Raw genomic sequence first — 19,017 nt, 5'->3', positions numbered from 1 at the left:
AAGAAAGGGAAGAAATCTCCAATGAGATGGATGGCTGATCTCTTCTCATGCTGTTATGCTGAGATTTTCTACTCTGAGAGAAACCATTTGTCAGGCAGAGCAGCGGGATTGAGAAGTGTGACCTCCCTTACTGTGGAACAGAAAACATCAGGGTCTCCACAAGAGAAAAAAGGGTGAGGTGATGGTGTCTTCAGTGCCAAGGGCCTGGGTTCATCCTCTCAAGACTCTGTAAAAAACCAACCCAGCCCCAACACCAACTGCTGATGTTTAAGCATCACTCCAACACTCCAGCATCATTCAGTGGAGATGTGAGGGGAGAGCAGGCTATTTCTCTTTACTCTGGTGAGACATTTTTGTTCTAATTACTTGACTGGTTCAGAAATGGAAATTTTCTGGGTGATATTTCTAGACAGAGACTAATTGACTAAGAATAACACAGGCAGCTTTCCTACCACTGTGCTGGTTTCAGTGTCAGCAGAGGCCAGCTGTGTTTTCTTTTCGATGAACAGTGCCTACAGTTCTCATCCAAGGTCAGTCCTGAGGGAAGTTAAAGAATAATAATCCTAATGATGCTTTGCCCTTCAAGGACAATGTCTGGTTAAGGATCTCAAAGCACTTCTAAATATTTATTTCTATCAGTGTCCACAGGTGCCACTTCAGAACAGGAGGCACTGAGCTTATCCCTCTGCACAGGGCTGTCTCACACCTTCCACAGAAGGGGAAACTGAGGCACAAAGCACTGGGAAGTGTTGCCTGAGATCGTGCAGAATCTGATAAAGCTGCAAGTAGAACTCAGATGTGGGGAAAAACTTTGCTCCTTCAGTAGTTGCTCTTCAAGGAGCAAATTAACAACCACAACACAGAAATGGCTGTAATTTGCAAGGAGAAGTAACCACTTGTGATGTATACTGAGGCTGGTATCAGACTGCTGGTACTGAAAAGGATCCACCTTTACTTTTGTAGACTTGCTTGGTCAGAAACCCTTGGAAGAAGAGCCAGAGAGGCTGACAAGCTGAACCAAACCAAACCAAGCGTGCTGACCATCCAGCAGGGAAAGTGTTGGGAAGGACAGCAGTGGTGAGGAGCAACACCCGCAGTGCCAGGGCCAGCTGCCACAGCCAGCTTGGTGTGGTCATGTAGGAACACACAGAATTTGTTGGAGGCTCTGTGGCTTCACTTTCAGGGTTGTTGGTGGACAAGTTTGTTGGTTTCAATCACAGAGATGTGGGAACAATTGTTGCTTTTTCCTTGATGCCTGTGGTTCCCCCAAAGCCTACAGGGATAATGCATGTCCTGGGTTATGCCAGCAGAATGTTCTCTATGGGATTACAACAAAATGCAGCTCAGTGTCTCTCTTCCCCAGGGTCTTGTTTCTTCAGCTGCTATCTGCTCTACTCTCCACAAAATCTAGGGGAAGTGAAAGCAACATAGCACCCAAAGCAGAGAATCCTATCATTAAAGCCCAGGACCTGGAGCACCAGGGCTGTGGGCAGCTTTGAGGTGGCCAGAAATCCCTGGCCACTGCCCTCTGCCTGCACTCTGGGCACCCAGGACACGTTGTACAGAGGAGATCATCAAGGAGACAAGGAAAATAAAGAATTTACCTGCTCACCAACTTTCCCTGGTCGGCCACGGTTTCCTGGCTCACCCTGCAGGACAAGGAGACAAGGGCACAAGGGTTAGTGCTGCCAGCCAGACCCTGGGCACAATGTGGCTCTTTGTACACCCATTATTTGGGCTGCAAAGTGTGAATTGGGGAAAATCTGTGAGAAACAACATCCTACGAAACCAACTGTGATTTGGAGGAAGAAAGAACTTTCTTACTTATCCAAAGTAAGAAACTCTACTGATACAAACATGGAACAAACATTTGCTGTTCTGAAGTGCCCCAAAAGCTGGTCCTGCTGTAGTAAAATAACCTTCAGAAAACCACATTGAAACACAAGATATCTAATGCCCTGTGGCATAGGCCCAGCCTAGTCCTGGCTACTTTATCCCAAAGCTTCATAAAGCAAAAGAAGAAAAGACAACCCAAATATTCCCAGGCAATGCTGCACCCTGATTCTGTTGTTGTAAAACCTCAGACAGGCACACGTCACTGTCACATGGAGCATCCACAGGAAAACCACAGCAAGAACGTATGTGAGATAAATCCCTGTGCAGGAAGAAGGAGTTCAGAGCATGAAAATGATGAGGGGTGAAGGAGAAAGCAGAAGGAGAAGGACTGCACACCCAGCAGGGGTCAGGGCAGCTGTGGCAGCACGTGGGGCAGTCAGAGTGCCCTGGATGGGCCATCCAGAGGCCAGGCTCACCAGTAACCAGCAGTGTCTCCAGGACAGCAGCTGTATTTTCTCAGTAGGCAGATACTCCAGATGTGCTGCCAGACCACATTTTTGGTATTTACTGTTTGAAGAGGTTGTTTTTTGTTGGGTTTTCTCTTTCCTTTCGAGTGTGGGTTTGTGGAGTGCATTGCCCTGGGATGGCTCCTGCTGATAATTAGGCAGCAAAGATAGGAATGATGTGCATTGTTTTAGAACAAAACCGTGGAGAAGCAATGGAAAATGAAGTGATGATGGAGGAAGAAGTTGGTTAATATGAAAAGAGGGACACATTTGTTTATAATAGCTTAAAAATGCACCATCATTCTTTTTGAAGAAAGAAGCAGAAGATGAGACCCCAAAATTCTGAGAAAAAGAGGAACTTCTCTTGTTCTCTCTGGAATGAATACTTGGGGAAGTGGTAAAGGTGAGAAAAGACATTTCTTTCTTTCTTTCCTCCCTTCTACCCACTGCTTTCCTGATCAGGAACAAACTCTTTTCTTACCTTGGGACCGTTGGGACCAGGTGTTCCTGAAAATCCCTTCCGACCAGATCGACCCTGAAATACATGGAAAAACCATAAACATCAAAAGCTTGCAGCTGCTTTTGTCACAGGTGCTGCTTACATGCTTGTAAAATAAAAGAAAAATATACAACATTCATTTTCTGATCCACCTATTACCAATTCTTGGGATATTTTACTATCCTGAGGTGACAATTATGTACAGAGCCATTACAAAATCCTGAGCTGGCAAGCTCACAGATACGATAATATTATTTTTGCTTCTTTTAACTGTGTTTCTGTGAAACATCACAGAGGTCAAAAGGACTCTCTCTGACTGTCCAGTTTTTGGTTTTTATTATTTTTTTTTTCTTTTTCCTCTACTCATTGAAAAATACTATAAATCAAGGAAGAAACACAAGGGCTGCTTATGGAGATGGTTTCCAATCAATGCCATTTATCTTGAGGATGAACTGTTTAAACATTAGAGGCTTTTTCAAGGTTTGAGACTTCAGGAAAGTCATAAACTCAACACCCTGTGCAAGACACTTCCTGGACTTTCAGCCATCCTGGATCAAGCAATCAATCAAGCCCTGGACAAGACAATAATTCATAGCAGGGCAGATTAACTTCCCAAACCAGGAGGGTGGAAGCTTTATGAGAATTTAACTACAATTCCATTGCAAGATCATCAGAGCTGGTAATAGCTGAGTGAATAAATGAATGAAACCTACCTCTGGACCAGGGACTCCTGGTGGTCCTAAGGGTCCTTCATCTCCCTGAGGTGAAAAGAAATTAAAATAAAAGGCAAAGTAGTGACAAAATTTGGACTCACCATGCAGTAGGAATGAAATGCCTGCAGTATGAGCAGCAGTTAAACACAGGCTGTGTGTTCAGCTGTCACATTTTAACAGCTGAGCCCTCTCTATCTTAGAGCAGCTTCTGAGGTTTCTCAGGAAAAAAAAGATCTCAAGTCAAGTGCTGCCAGTAAAAGTCATCCAAAATTTGACCAAGGGAACACGAGTTGATTTGGTCTATGATGAGCTGGATTTGGCCACTAGGGTACCCTGGACATGCTGCCATGACTCTGCTTCATTCAATTTGGCAGGGATGTGAACGCTATAGAGTTCCCTTTTCTCCCCTCCCCACTTTTCTCTCCCTTCCCCCCAAAAAAGCATGTTCCAAAATTTCCCACAGAACCACTTGGCAACGGTATGAACGTTTCCCTTTTGCTTTCAGCTGGGACTACACATGCTGCAGAATGGAGCTATCACAAAATCTCACACAGCAATTGGACTCGGTCCTCTCCCTTGGCTCCACACCAATTTCTAATGTGATAGGATCAGATCTACAGTTTCTAAGAGACCTTCAATTAAGCTTCACAAAAATTATCTCAAGTGTCTAAAACCAACTGCCAAGAGAGAAATTAAAAGCGCCCTTGGCAGCCCCAGCCTGGCTGCTCTCGTTTTGGTGGTCAGCCATGGTAATGAAGGGGCACTGGCAGGCTGGGGTGGGACTGGGGGTCAGGAACCCAGCTCCTAGGGCTCACACAAGCCACCACAATATGCCACTTTTCCAGAGGGATGCAATTCACAGCCCTGACCCAGTGTCCTGGGTGACCACAGTGGTAAGAGCACAGTGCTGTGCTCTGCTGCACACTCTAAGTCCTGCAGTACAGCTCACACCAAACTCCATGTCCATGTCTTTGGGATTACTTTTACACTCACTAACTAGAGTAAATTGAAGGCAGCTTGGTCACGCCTGCCTGAACCTGGAATGCAGGGCTTCGATTCCCTTTGTATTTTGGCTGGAATATATTTTTTCCCCCCTATTTCACTGCAAATAAATGAGCTAATTTGCATTAATCCCATTTAGAGAACAAGCAGAAGAGTTCCCAGAAAAAGTTAAGAATTATTAGTGCTATTAAAACGAGCTCCTGCCCATGCATGTGCTCAGTATTATTTACACAACGTCTCGTGACTCTGGACAAACAGCTTACACTGGCCTGAGTGAGAGGAAATTACACCAATGTCACTGGAGTTACCACAGGATAAACAGGGAACCCAGACATTCTCTGCTGCTCCCATAATGTTCAATGAAATCAGTGACAATTGTTCCCTTCCTAATGACTGCAAGTGGAATGATGCTTCAGGTTCTGAGGTGAAGTGGTGAGTGAAAGCTCTCAGGTGCTGGGCAAATGAATTTCTGCAGAGCAGCAATTCCCATTTCCTTCTCTTTTTCCAGAGGGATGTTTCTCCGTGTGAGAGAGCAGAGTCTGCAGGTCTCATGGTTGAAAAGGAACACACTTAAAAGGAGCAGAAAGCAGATGCCAGGCCAGGGCATGTCTGTGCAAGGGGATGTGCAGGGAAAAGGGCTCTAACACCCATCTGGGGGTGGGGGAACAGGCTTTAAAAGCAAAGCCAAGGCAGAATTCAGGGTCAGCAGATGCCAGCAGTGACTGGAAGCAGAGATCACAAGCCTTGGAGATCACACAGCTCAGAGGAAGCTCCTCTTCTGCAGCTCTCTGATCACTCAGTATAAGCATCTGCTTCCAAATTCAGAGGGACCAGAGCATTTTAAACCACAGACACCATTTCACCATGCATTAATTTAGAAAATTCAGCATTGTTCTTTAAATCAAACCTCTTTTGAGCTGAGGACACTCACCTCTTGTCCACACAGTCCTCTTGGCCCAGGTAAACCTCGTGCTCCTGGCTTTCCCTGAGAAAGAGCCAAAGGAAAAGATACTCAGAAAATAGAAACATAAGCTCAGAAGGGCAATTAAAATGAGAAAGTCTCTTTCACAGCCATGGGACATTATCCAATGTCAATTTTGTTACAGAAAAAAAATCTGAAGAAAAGAAAACGCTGCACTTGGAGGGACCTCAAGCCAAACAGACCAAGCTGAGATGCTGGCCAGGACAATCTTTAGGAATCTCCTGGGCTTTCTCTCTTCCCCCCTTCCCACTACTTTGTTTTCCCTGGCTGCTTCCAACCCCACACAGAGCCGCAGTCTCTGCTCTGCTCACCTTCAGACCTTCAGGACCGTTTTCTCCTGGTGGGCCAATGTCACCTGGGAAGCCCTGGAGAAAATGAGGAACAGTCAGGGTGCAAAGGTGGAATTCTGCAGGCAGTGTCAGCCCCTGTGAGAGGTTTAGCTAAAGGCTAAGGGACAAGGTGTGTCACATGCTGGCAGTGTCCATGTGGGGGCCACCACGGCTTCTGGAGGGAATGGGACACAAAGGAGCAGCACCATCAGTTTGATGGAAGAGCAGCCTTCCCCAGCAACTCCCTTTAGGTCCGTCTTCTTACAAGATTTATTGCAGTGAGGGCCTCCCTGTCATCACACAGCTAAAAGCAGCGATTTGGGTTTTAATTAATCTTTCTGAGCCAGCTCATAACCTCTGTGCTCCCAGAAAGGAGCTGCAGCCTCGGTGACAAAGGGAAGCAGGCGAGGAATTAGGAAAGGTGCTGACACCCTCATTAGCTGCTGTCAGCCTGGCAGGGCTCCTTCCCACCCAGCCACCCACCCTCGAGGAGGAAACAAAGGAATCCCTGCTTATTTCCAATAGCAACAAAAAGGAACGATTGCTAAGTGGCAGCACTCAGCTGAGAGCCCTTCCAGGCCCTGTGAAATACCAGAACGCTGATGAGGGGAAAACAGACATCAGTTGTGCTGGAAGTGGCTCTCCAGCGTCTTACAGACCTTGACTGGTCACTTAGGAAGGAGAAAAATGATGGTGTGCTGGGGGAAGCTCATCCTGCATCTCAGGTATCACTGTGACCTTTTTTTGGTAAGGGAAATAAGAGGATTTTCTACTTTAAGTGGTGTTTTGAGGGGGAAAAACTGAAAAAACTCCTTTATTTTATCTATGACAAAAAAGGGGAAGGAAAAACAGGATCTCATCTACATGAGATGTAGAATGGGTCATGAACCCATCTTGATTCTTCCTACCCCATCACCACTCATTGCCTCATATCCCAGCAGAGAAGTGAAGCCCTAGGCTGGGAGGATGTGAGAAGGAGGTGGTGGGACATACCTCAGGGCCAGGTGGTCCTGGAAACCCGACTGGTCCTTTGTCACCGACTTTTCCCTGCAGAAATTGGAAAAACATGGGGAAAAGTGAGCTGGCTCCTGGCTGTCAGGTTTCCTGTTTGGAACAGCACATCCCTGCCAAGCTGTCTTTCCAGCTGGGCACAGGACCTTAGAAAGGGAGATGAGGAAGCAGAGGGTGCTTGGTTACTTACCAGGGGGCCTGCCTTCCCTCGTGCCCCAGGGACCCCAGGCAAACCCTGGCTGCCCTGAGAGAGACACATTATTTCAGAACACAATGAGCCATCAAAAAAATTCCAATTCCCCAGGCTCCAGCTTTGCTGCAGAATGAGGAGCATCTCCTGAAGGCTGAGCTCAGCCCTGCATGGAGCTGGGACAGCTGCACTAATGTCAGTGAGATGTTTCTGAAGACAGCCCTGGATTCAGCCCCAGAGAACACGAGCTGCTGCAGTTGGCTGTGGCTCAGAGTCACGCAGGCTGCAGCACAGGGCTATGTGCAACATTTGTCAGCCACAGTCAGTATCACATTAAATCACAGGGGAGAAGTCATTTGATCAAAAGTTATACAGAGCATTAAGTGGTTCCCTGGGTCAGGGTTTAAGTTGCTGCACTGAGCAGACAAAATCTCCTGAGTCTGCAGCCGCTGGACCACACACATTCACACACATCCCCATGGATCCCATCACTTCCAGCCTCTGCTAGGAGACATAGCCCCTACAAAAAAAAACCCTGCAGAACTGCTTTACTATGAGTAACTATAAAATCCATATTCTGATGTGGATTTTAGAAAGGCACAAATGGGAACTACCCAAGCAGGGGAACCTGACAGCAGGATGCAGCTAATTCCAGCTCCTAGTGGGTGAGCTGAGGTGGCCACTGCTATGTGAGGGGAAAAGAACAAAGGAGAAAAGAAAAATAATTACCTTGTCTCCTTGGAAGCCGATATCTCCTGGAACACCTGCTCTTCCCTGATCACCCTGGGTACACATCACCAGAGAGTTAAAACAGGCAACAGCAACAGCCAAAATGCCCAGGTTGATGCTCAGAAGGTGCTTTGTGCAGCAAAAGTCTCAACAGCAGCTCAGAACTGAACTGCTGGCAAGCTGCAGATCTTGAACGTAGCAAGAACCCTGAACAAAGTGTGTATTTCCCAACTTGATTCTAAGGTGAGGAAGGAAACTGCAGGAAAGCAAAAACCAGGAATTCCCCAGCATTGTGTGTCTATAGGAGCTGCAAGAAGAGAGAGCACATTCCTCTGGCTAACAGCAACCATGACGGTGGTGAAGTGTTAAATTCAGCTGAACAGAAGAGTTCAGTTTTCACTGAATGAACCTTTTCTCTCACAAGGCTCTATAGAAAAGAAAACAATCCTCAGGGTTTCTGTGAGCATATCCTAGTCCTGACATCAAACATCAATCCTCTTTCATAAGAAAACAAGAGCAACTTCTGGTAATGCTTTAGTACTACCTCACTGCCAATCTCTGAGCTGAGATTCCCTGGGAGGGGTTGGCTGGCATTCACAGGGATGGGGAGCCCATCACTGACAGTATTCCCTCACCAAGCTGTCTGTCTGTGCCCTAGCTGGACCAACATAACAGATTCTGACTCCTTGGGTGGAAGCCAAATATCTCTGAAGGTTTTCCAAGGAGCAGTGGGCTTCCTTGCATTGGCTCTTAGCCCTGCTCTGAGCAGCTCTGGGCCCAATCACCTCCTGATGCCCCTTCCAGCTTCATGTATTTAGTGATTTACTTAAACAAAGGATGAGTCAATGATGGGGCAGAGAAAGGAAAATTCTGCTTGGGAAATCAAGGGAGGAATGACTACAATAACTTGGTACAATGACAAGACCCAACAAAAATAACTGCTGGAGGAACTCTGTCCCATGAACTTGGCTTCCCAGCAAGAGAATGAGCCACTCCAGGGCTATATGTTTAAACATAGCCCACATGGAAGACATATGGAGTCCTGCAACAGAGCCAAAGTCCACAGAGAGATGTCAGAGAAAGTCCACTTCAGTCCAGAAAAACCACCCACTCTCACCCATCAGAGAGCTGAAATAATTGTAACTACTTCAGTAACATGCAGAGGATAATCAAATTGTGGACAGTTCAGGTTTGAGTTGGTAAAAATTTTTCAAAGACAATTTTTCATAAGAAAAAAATTAAGAACTATGCAGATTCAATGATGGAAACATTTCATGGATTCATGCTAAATTTGCTTAAATGTTTTGGCAAATGTTCCCGGAACATTTCACTGAACCATCTTCAAAACATTTTTACATAGCAAAATTAAAATGTTGCTCTTAAAAATGTTAAATTGATTTTACTAATTTGGTTTTCAACCTAAAATATTTTAATTTGAGTCAAATAACCAACATTTTGTTTCATCTGAACTATTTTCCATATTTTTTTTTGGCAATGCAAAATGGAAACAATCAGCTCTTTACACAGCTTCAGTTCGGAAGAAACCCAAGTATTAGATACAAGAGAAATGGCAAAAAAAACTACTGTGTGAACCAGCTCCTTCACAGATTTCTCTCATCTTCTCTGGATTTTCTACTTATTTTATCTAGTCCAAGGCTTAAAACACTGAAATCTACTTAATTCTGGCTCCCAACTGAAGGCAGCATGAAAAGAGCTTTTCTGGAAGTGACAGGTTGGCTCTGAGGTTTGGCTTTATCATCGATTCTGAGGGTCAAAGAAGAAAGATTCTAAGCAATTTTCTACCCAGAGAGTACAAGTGGCCATTGAAATACTGTTTCAGAAGAAATACTCGGACATTAAGCTATAACTACTAAAATAAAAGAGTTTCCTGAGCATAGCAAAACGCAGGAACAAACCTTTGTTTCCAACCTTTAGGAAAAGTGGGGCATGACAGTGAAACCAGTTTTCAAGCAACTCTGAGAAATGGGCATTAGAGAGGGTAAGAAGAAAACAGGGAAACAAAACTCATCTCAACCTGAGTTGGAGATGTTCACATGTTATTGTGATAGCACAGCAAAATGTCACGGCATGAGCAGTCCATCCATGGCTGTCAATCTCTTAAACCAGAACTGAGCACTGGGGCATCACCTTTTACCTGCCCTGCAACTGGGACTTGGGATCTGTGTCCTTAATACGAGGGAAAAATTACAGAGGAAAGAGGTCAGGCATGTTTGTTATTAAAAACTGAGATGCTGAGATGACGAAATGGGCCTGCAAGGACTTGGTTCACGGGGCAGGAAAAGGAATGCAGGATCTGAAATTACAAACAGCCTCTGCCCATGGGATGTTGCCTGTGCTTCATGTTTCACCTATAAAAAGAAATGCAGCTTCAGACACCCTGAGGCCCTGTGTAACCCAACACAAACAGAGGGGCTACAAGGGAAGGGACCAAATGCACAGCTGTGAGATATGTTTGCTGTCTGTGGGATGCAGAGGAAGTTGTTGTGCAAAATCCCCTCAATTTTCCTCGACTGGAAGTCTCTGTTCCCAAGACTTCCTGCTTAGCAATGCAAAGGGAGCTAACTCCACACAACTCCAGAGGTATTTGCCTGAGCCATGTCCTCCACGAGTTACAGATGTCCTGATTCATAAAACTCCTTTGTGAGAACAAGTAGCTGGGATTTCCTCTGCTTCCTCCACCTTTCCCCTGCACTCATCACCCCACGTGGTCTTCTCAAGGCCACTCTTGATTTCAGAGTTAAACAGTAATTCCACTTCTTCCTGTAAGAGCAGATACAACCCTCTCTTCCCCTCTCTTTGCCTCCATGAAAACACAGGAATGGAAACAGAAGGATGACCTGGATCTGCCTGTCCAGCTTCTAGATAAAAGGATGTGATTTTTGCTGGAGGAGTGAGATGCTGTCCCTTATTCTGGTTCACACCTGGCCATGTGATGTGAGGATGTTCTCCCAAGTGGATTGAGGTGGCAGATCCAGTGACATTCCTGCTGCCTACACAAACATCCAGCCACCCTGTCATTGTTCTTGGGTTTTACCAGCATCCCTCTGACTGCTGCTGACTGGAGGGAGTTTTCCTCAGCTGCAGGACAAACCTGTACAAGGCCACATGTTTTGGATGTGACCAAGACAGGTGGGATTAATAGGAGCTTGCAGACATCCAATTGAATCTTCATCAGCCCAGGAAGGCAGTATGACCTGCAGCCTGGAGCTTGCAGGGGAAAGGAGTAGGTTTCCTGTACCTCAGGAGTGTGGGATTGTTGGGAGGATGGAGAATTCCACATGTGGGAGTATTGTAAGGATAACTCCAGAGAGAGCCACAAACCATTTGGTTACTGTGACAGCAGTCTGGGCATAAGCAGAGCAGTGTCTATAAAGTGATGGAGACTGAACTGTCCAGAAAGGTTTATTTTGCTAAACAGTGATTTAGATCATGGTGGTTCTTAAGATATTTAACCATTTCTCCCAAGGAGTGGATGGAGGAGTCTGTGGACTGCTGGATCTGGGGTTTAGTCCTGAAACCAGCTACAATGTCTTAAGCTTGTCCTAAAGAAAAAAGCCCTTCTCTTGCCTTGTCATTGCTCTCAACAGAAGTGAGAAAGCAGCACACGGGAGAAATGGAAATTGCAGACACAGGAGTCCTGGCAAAGAGCAACTATAGTATAAGAATCACTGGTTTGACACTACTTCCCCCCTGCGCAGTTTTGGGCTGCTAAATCATTCTCTAAAAGCAAACATCTAAGAAGAGAATAAAACATCTGACAGGAGGAGGAGAATACACTTAATGGTCATTTTCCACTGCCCTCCTGAGCAATCAGAGCCAGCAATAAATAACTGCACCTCCCACTCCTTCAGACTAAATAAATCCTACAGCTGAGTATCTGTAGGAGGAAGGTTCTCGTGACAGTGAGACATTTACACACACAGCTTCATGCTGATTTAGCTGAAGCTGTGTGGTTTTGTGCCAGCACCACTAAATCACCGCAATCAAGGCCCCTCTCCATTTTGCTTTTTCTGAAGTGATTTATGTCAGTTTAGGACAAGGCAGTTTCCTCCCAGTAGGAAGCTGAACTGAGGTGAGGCTCCTTGAACAGGAGCAGAGGTATCCAACACACAACAGTTTTTCCAGGGGATCCACCTGGTTTGGGTTGCTTTCTCACGCCTCATCTTCCCCCCAAAAGCATTAATGCAAACTCACTGTCAGTGTTGGATCATCTCCTCCCCACCCCATCATGTAAACAACATAAAAACAGTGGAACACCAGGCAATTGTACAGTTACTGTCATCATCAGTGGGAGACAGGAGCTCCAAAGAGGATCTGAGCACAATTTATCTGTACTCCATGGAAAAGGGGATGGGGCAGATATCAAAGAAAGAAAAATCAAAACTAGAGAGTCATGAATGGAGGGAGAGTGAGAGGATGGGGTCTAGATGGCCAGGGTGGAACCAGCACTATGATGCTGAATAAGAAACTAGAAAGGGGGTTTCACATGCAAATTAAAACACAGTGCAATAAGGGAGTATTCAGATCACCTTATCACCTTTCAGTCCATGTTCTCCAGGGTTTCCCATCAGCCCCTGAAACAAAAGAAAGTTCAGAGTGAGGTTGAGCCATAGTTGAGACTTGCTCAGGTCTGTGACATTGGTGTTTGCTGATGGGACTGGTGGCTCAGACTCACAGCACTGGCCTGGAATAGTCTCAAGGTCAAATGCCAGACTGCTCCCAAAGCGTGCTCCATCACATATTCTTCATGTGGGAAAATGCTTCTGGAATTCTCCATTGACTTACACCACTGCAGAGCAGCAGTGGAATGTTGTGTCCAACATCACTGCTGCCCATCCTTTCTCTCATGACAGCCCCAAGGAGGAACAGAACAACCTTCAGCCCAGCTATGGAGGGATGAGACCTCAGAGATTCCCTCACCTTTAATCCTTTTGGTCCTGGATAGCCAATTGGTCCAACAGGGCCCATGTCACCCTAGTGAGAGAAAGAAAATTACCACAGTCATTAGGTGCAAACCCAACAGATCCCTGCACGTGGTGTGAAATTCCTCTGATATCCGGTCTCAGTATCCCTGAAGAAATGCACTACTGATATCAACAGAAGCAGCATCCTGGCATGAGTCAATGCTCTTTGAATGTGCATACAGCCCCTAAATAAATGCAGCACTCAGAGAAAAGAGAGGAGAGGCAGGAGGTGGGGACAGAGGGGTCTCATCCTGCTGCAGTGAGAAGTCAGCCTGGCATTGTGTGCTGGACTCAGTCTAATGCAGGAGGACAGCAGAGCTCTGGCTGCTCTGGGCACCCATGTGTGATGTACAACAGAAACCCTTCAGTGCTGGTGTTGAAATGGGCTCTGGCTGCTCCCTGCCATGAAGAGAGGCAGTGACAGGGTGCACCAGCCTGGCCTCAGTGTGTAAATAAACAGGGCAGGCTCCCTGAAGGAGCGATTCTCCAGCCACAGCCCCGGGCCGCGGTCACGCAGAGAGAGCTGGGCTGCAGCCACCCCAACAGAGCCCTTTTCATAGCACCCAGCATAAAGGCTGCTTGTAGAAATGCATTTACTTAGAGCTCTGCACACATGGTTAATTAGGAGAGCAAGAGGCTTCAGTTACACCTAATTCTGCTCTTCAGCCTCTCTTACACCATGAACCAAACTCTGCAGGGTCCGTGAGGTAGCCAGAGCCTGGCTGGTCCCCGGGGTGGCTGCAGGTGGCAAGGAAGGGACTGAAAGGGGGCCATGTGTCACCTTCTCCATGCCCTGCAGTGTGCACACCCTGGGGAAGGAGCTGGAGCTGTCCTCCACAGGGAGGACAAGGCAGGATGGATGTGCTCCCTTCTCCGAAGGAGGGTGGAGGGGGTCACTCCTGCTCTATCCCACGAGAGATGGCTTCAGCAGCCCGAATTCAGGACATGCATTTTACCCTGGGATACAAGATCTGACTCAGCTTGACCTGAATCTCAGTTTGAGGTTTGGCTGGGCCAGTGTGGAGGGGAGGGCAGGCAGCTACTGAGTCCATCATCTCTAGAAGGATCACATTTGCCATCTCTGACCTGACACTTTCCAACAAACCAAGTATCTGTGAGAGAACAGCAATAAATCTTGCCAAAAGCAAGGAGGAATAGAATCCAATCTGGACTATGCCTTCAATAGTATTGTTTTAAATAGCAATATTAATCTTCTAGTTTTTTTGACTGGAGCACATCCTTTCTGCTGCTATGGCTAAAGTAGCTATTTTAATCTCCTCTAATGAGTGGAAGCAGAGCTAATTCCTGGTTCCATGGAAAACCCTCCTGTGAATCCACCTCTGCCATCTCCAAGATGGGTGTTCCACCATACTCCCTGCTGTTCCTTCAAGAAATGTAAGATTTCTGGGTTTGTGCAATGCCTAGTGCAATGGAAGCCTTGACACACACTCCTGCAAGGCAAAAGGGGAAGGTTTTAACCATTCCTTGCAAGTCAAGTTTCCATGGTTTGTCACAGCTGAGGAGGACTCATTATGAAAGAATGGTGTAGTAGTAACAGAGCCTACTAATTTTTGTGCATGGAAGGGAATAACCTAAAACAAGTGCTGAGACCTAAAAATAAACCATACTGTGTTCAGCTGGGCATTCACTAACCCCCAGCACAGCTGCCAGAGGAGGAGCTGCCACCCATCCTTACAGCCATTTATCTCCTGTTGGGGGGAAAAGTGTAATGAAGGGTGGAATTTGGCTGAGTAAAATTACCTGGATTAGTGATGGGATGGTGAAATGCTTTTAAAATTCCTGTCTACCCAGAGGACAGAGTGTTCCTGCCCTCAGACTCTCCAGTGAACAAGAACTGTGTGTCCCTGAGGTCACTGCTTACAGGGACTTGCTTTTTAAGAGATCCTGGTGTGGAAGGAATGCTGCATCTTTGAAGAAATACCCTGGCAAACGTTATCAAAAGGGCAAGTTACCATGAAAAAAAAGACACTAACAACAGACTTCTAATCTGTTTCCTTTTGCTTGGAAAGGGTTTGCCCTCCTCCACCTCCCAATCCACCAGGAAACCCCCTCTCTCCCCAGATGTCACAACTCCCCCATGCAAACAGTCATCCTGCTCACAGGAACAAGAAAATCTGTGTGTAGTTAGGCAGGTTGAAAGGGTTAAGGCCCGACAAGCCAGATCTCCATTTGTTTTTGTACTTACAATGAGTCCAAGGACTCCAGGAGGACCTGGGGCTCCCAATTCTCCCTAAAAGGAAAGACAAACCCACATGGTTACAGAACACTTTATAGACAAGCAGAGACTGAAAGGCAGCTCAGTGTTTCAGGGGCTTGAGGGAAGGGAAAAGACCGTCCCTCCCCTTCCATCCCCCTTCCATCCCCAGCCCCTTTCCCCTCCAAAGCAATCCAGAACTTCCATTTTCAGGAGTGCACTTCTGTGAGCACATCCTGGGAAGACACAGGCTGTGTTGTTGGGCAGCTATTCCCAGGGCTGCCTCCCCTCCCAGGAGCAGGCTGGATGAAAGGAACATTTCACTGTGCAGGGGAGAGGTGGGAGCCTGGCCCAGGTGAGATCCAGCCACTGGCAGGGAGAGGGAGTAGGGGACATGGGGGGACCAAGGCTAAGGTGGGAAGGAGAGGAAAGCTGCTGCTTTAGCACTGGGAAAGGTGAGTTCTGGGAGTGGTTCTGTAATAATGAAACTCATATGAAATGGAAGACCTGCGTGAAAGTGAAACTGGGTAGTTTGGGGAGAGGGTATGGCAGGTTCTGGTGCTGGCAAATGTGTCCTGGGAGTGTATTTGGCACCTTGGAGCTCATCATTCCAAGGGTCAGACTGCTGATGGGGCTTGTGGAGCTGGTTTGGCTTCTAAGCTTCACCACAAACTTCCTCAGTGTGAGCTCTCCAAAGACATGCAGAAGCCCTGGCAGGTACCTGATGGCATCTCCAAGTGAAGCACAGCAGAGAAGCTCTGCCAGACCCCCACAGCTCACCTACCCAGGTCCTGAGCAGCTCAGCAACCATGGGGTGCTCAGCCTGTCCCGTGTCCCCCTTGGTGGCCTCCCTGGCCATGCTAACAGTGAGCTGCTTGCCAGGGCAAGGACCTGCTCTTACACACCTCCATCTCCAGCGGGGCCTCTCAAAACAAGTGCATTGGAAATGCTGAACTTCCCGTTAACTCAGACAGTCCTGCCCCTGCTCTGCATCACGCTGGCTACTTCCTCTGACAGCCCTGCTCAGTTTATGGTGCACATCTGGTGGAGCCCCTCCAGTGCAATATAGCTCCCCTTTTATGGAAAGATTTGCCTAGTGGAAGAAGGAGAGAGAAGGGGACGCAACGTGACTGCATGTGCTCAGGGCTCCTTGGGTAAAGGGTTACGTGTGTTTATTTTATGGGAAGTGGAGTAAAGGACTATTGGGCAAGCACACACACAAAAAAGCGTTTCATAATCTCAACCAGCCTAAAATTGCCTTTTTTTTTATGGCCAGTTCCTTTCCTGCATACTTGGGACATCTGTGGAGCAATTGTTCCTCATGGGTGGGATTGCTGTGTCCTCAGAGCTACTGTTATAAGGTCGGCTTCAAGCTTTTAGCCAAGGCCTGGCATTACTGGCCCAGGAAGAAGAGGGAGTATCCCAGGAATGCTGAGCACAGGAGCTGCACGCTGGCCTGGGTTCCCCAGGAAGCTCTGCAGCCTCCCAGGGTGGCTGGGCTGCAGGCTGGGTGGATGCTCAGCTCTTGGTCCCACCAGCTCCAAGAGGCATTTCCCAGATTTCTGACTTGTGTCATATTGCTATTCCTCAGGAGAACGGCTGTATGTGGAAATGCATGACCTCACAGCTAACAGAAGAGGATTTCCTCTTGGAAGAGGAGGGGGTAGACTCCCCTGAGAGATGTGGACAGGACTAGTTGTTAATTTGAGCCATTCCCTGGTCTAGGAAATGGAGGATTTACAAGTGGCCTTTCCTGGCTATCAGTCCCTGACCTGTGAGGGAAATCAAGCTCTGTTCTCATTTTTCCAGCGCATGGACCGGGCACTGGGACAAGAGAGAAGGAGATGAATCAACAGCCCTTTCCCACGTCTAATTCCCGTGATTAAGAGCCTAATTGGAGTGGCTGAAGCACTCTGGGGGAACTGGGATCTGGAATGCATGGCTCCACAGTTCTCGGCGAGCTGGTAGGAGGGAGGAATGCCCCTGGGGCTGGAGGAGCCTGTGCTGTGGCCACAGGGGATGCAGAGGAGATCAGAGGCTGTGGGCTCAGCCATCCCCAGCCAGCAGGGATCACACAGAGGATGTGGCAGCCTGGCCTGCAGCTCAGCTGCACACCCCACCTACCAAACCTAGCATATTTGTGTGCTCCACAAACAGACTTTCTGGCATTTTTCTGCGTCTGTGACTCCTCTTGTGACCCTGTGAACCTCCCTTTAAGTCAGCCCAAACAGTCTGTTTTCATTCTGCGATCGCCAAGGCACATTAATATTTAAGAGCCGTTGATAAGATGAAAGAGGAGCAATCCTTCTGGATGAATTAACGGGACATTTGCTGCTCTCCCAGGCTCTGGGAACAGCCATTCAGCTGACTGGCATTGAGAACATCTTCTGAATGGGGCTTAGACAACTTGCATATTCAAAAGAAAACAAAATAAGTTATTTAGGGGGAAAAAAAAAAAAAGTCTTCCTGTCCTCCAGGATTCCTGCTCTTCCTGGTGGGCTGGCTGGAAATAGCAGTACTGTCAGAAAGTTTTCTACTTTGGGAATACTGATTCCACTCTGACCCATGGCTTAAGTTGACCGAAGGATGGGAAAAGTCCTGCAGAAGTATTCCTTGGGAACGTCATTCTTTCAGTTCACTGCATTTGTGATTCTTGTGCTGAATTCCCACAAAGGCTGGAGTTGTAGCTGAGCTTGGCTTGGTGATTGGAGCTGGTTGTGAAAATAACTTTTATGCTGCATGTATGAGGAATGGGAGCTTGCAGGCACATGTGGAGTGGGTTACTTCACACAAATCATCCTGTCTAACCCCAGAGCAGCACGGGGATTATGTGTGAATAACCAAGGCAGCAGGAATTTCAAAGATGAATCAGTGCTGCTCACATGCTAATTCGGGGAGAACCAACAAAGCAATTCAGAAAATAATTTAGGATAATTAATACATCTGAGAACTGTTGCAAACCACGAGGACACGTTCTGTGAGCTGTGGCAAACACAGCACATCCCCACAGTTTACTGCCACAAGAGCAGAGCAAATTAAACTTTATCAGCACCCAGCTGCTTAAATTACTTCTGTGACCATCCTGACTTAATTCCCAGGAGACACATCCCACTCTTAGGAAGCCAGCAGGGGTCAGATGAAGACTGAAGGGCAAGAACTCAGGACACTGGAGACTTATTCCCCATGCAGTCCCAGGGCTGGCTGAGGGATGGGGCAGGCAGAGCTTGGGCTGTGGAGTCTGACCCTCAGTGCTCCCAGACACTGGAGCAGGGAATCTGTGCCCAGTGGTGTGGACAACATGGTCCAACACTGCCTACTCTGCCAGTGCAACATCCCTGCCCCTTTTTCTCTTTATTTTCTCCTAGCCACATCTTCTGGATAAGAAAGTACCTGTCATGACTGAGGTGCAGGGAAGGCAAGAGATGGAGACAGAAAGCTGATGGCAAATGACCTGACAGTTACAGGAACCAAACACTGGAATTTTCAGTAGGTCAGGGATGTACATTTTTTTTTTCAAGAAGGACAAAACCAGCCAGCAGCTGCCACCAAGCTTAAAAGCTTCACTCAGCTCTAACTAGCATGATGCAGTACAGCCTGCTGTCTACTGCAAAACTAAAAAAAGAAAGGAAAACGTTATGAACTTACAGGGTTCCCATCGATGCCTGGAGGCCCTCGTTCTCCAAAATTACCAGGAAAACCCTGAGAAGAGGAGGCAAACATGAGTGTTAGTTATTGAGGTTCCCTGGTGCAGACAGCCAGTTACAAACCACTCCCCTTGCACCCTGTGCAGCACTTTGGAAAGCAGCAGAACGTGGGGACATGTGGGACAACCAGCCTGCCTGTCCTCATCCAAACCACTCCTGCCACACCAGCACAGCTCAACGAGGCCAAAACCCCTGATTCACAAACTCACTGCAGGGACTGTATTAAAAATGGATTGCCAATCCATTTGAATTATTTAATGCTGTCTACTAACAGGACCCTCCTCTCAGGATAGCTGGACAGCACAAAGCCTCTTGG

General features: G+C 47.2%; 1 protein-coding gene across 2 annotated transcripts in view; it reads right to left on the bottom strand.

Moving 5' to 3' along the window:
• The window catches only part of LOC120507465 (collagen alpha-1(XXVII) chain-like), a 141,890-nt gene that overhangs the window by 61,268 nt on the left and 61,605 nt on the right, over positions 1 to 19,017 (bottom strand). For both annotated transcript variants that reach the window (XR_005628773.1, XM_039720181.1), the window contains exons 13-24: positions 18,643 to 18,696; positions 14,989 to 15,033; positions 12,739 to 12,792; positions 12,348 to 12,392; positions 7,798 to 7,851; positions 7,069 to 7,122; positions 6,861 to 6,914; positions 5,850 to 5,903; positions 5,488 to 5,541; positions 3,555 to 3,599; positions 2,824 to 2,877; positions 1,605 to 1,649 (exon numbers count right to left, since the gene is read on the bottom strand). Coding sequence is in view for 1 of the 2 variants with exons in the window: in XM_039720181.1 (XP_039576115.1) it covers positions 1,605 to 1,649; positions 2,824 to 2,877; positions 3,555 to 3,599; positions 5,488 to 5,541; positions 5,850 to 5,903; positions 6,861 to 6,914; positions 7,069 to 7,122; positions 7,798 to 7,851; positions 12,348 to 12,392; positions 12,739 to 12,792; positions 14,989 to 15,033; positions 18,643 to 18,696 (612 nt within the window). In the remaining variant the exon portion in view is untranslated. The remainder of the gene's footprint in view (positions 1 to 1,604; positions 1,650 to 2,823; positions 2,878 to 3,554; positions 3,600 to 5,487; positions 5,542 to 5,849; positions 5,904 to 6,860; positions 6,915 to 7,068; positions 7,123 to 7,797; positions 7,852 to 12,347; positions 12,393 to 12,738; positions 12,793 to 14,988; positions 15,034 to 18,642; positions 18,697 to 19,017) is intronic.

This window comes from Passer montanus, unplaced genomic scaffold (genome assembly GCF_014805655.1).
Source record: "Passer montanus isolate IOZ18808 unplaced genomic scaffold, ASM1480565v1 scaffold43, whole genome shotgun sequence".
NCBI lineage: Eukaryota > Metazoa > Chordata > Aves > Passeriformes > Passeridae > Passer > Passer montanus.
The sequence above is the reverse complement of the archived record's forward strand: the minus strand, read 5'-3'. Positions and strand labels throughout refer to the sequence as shown.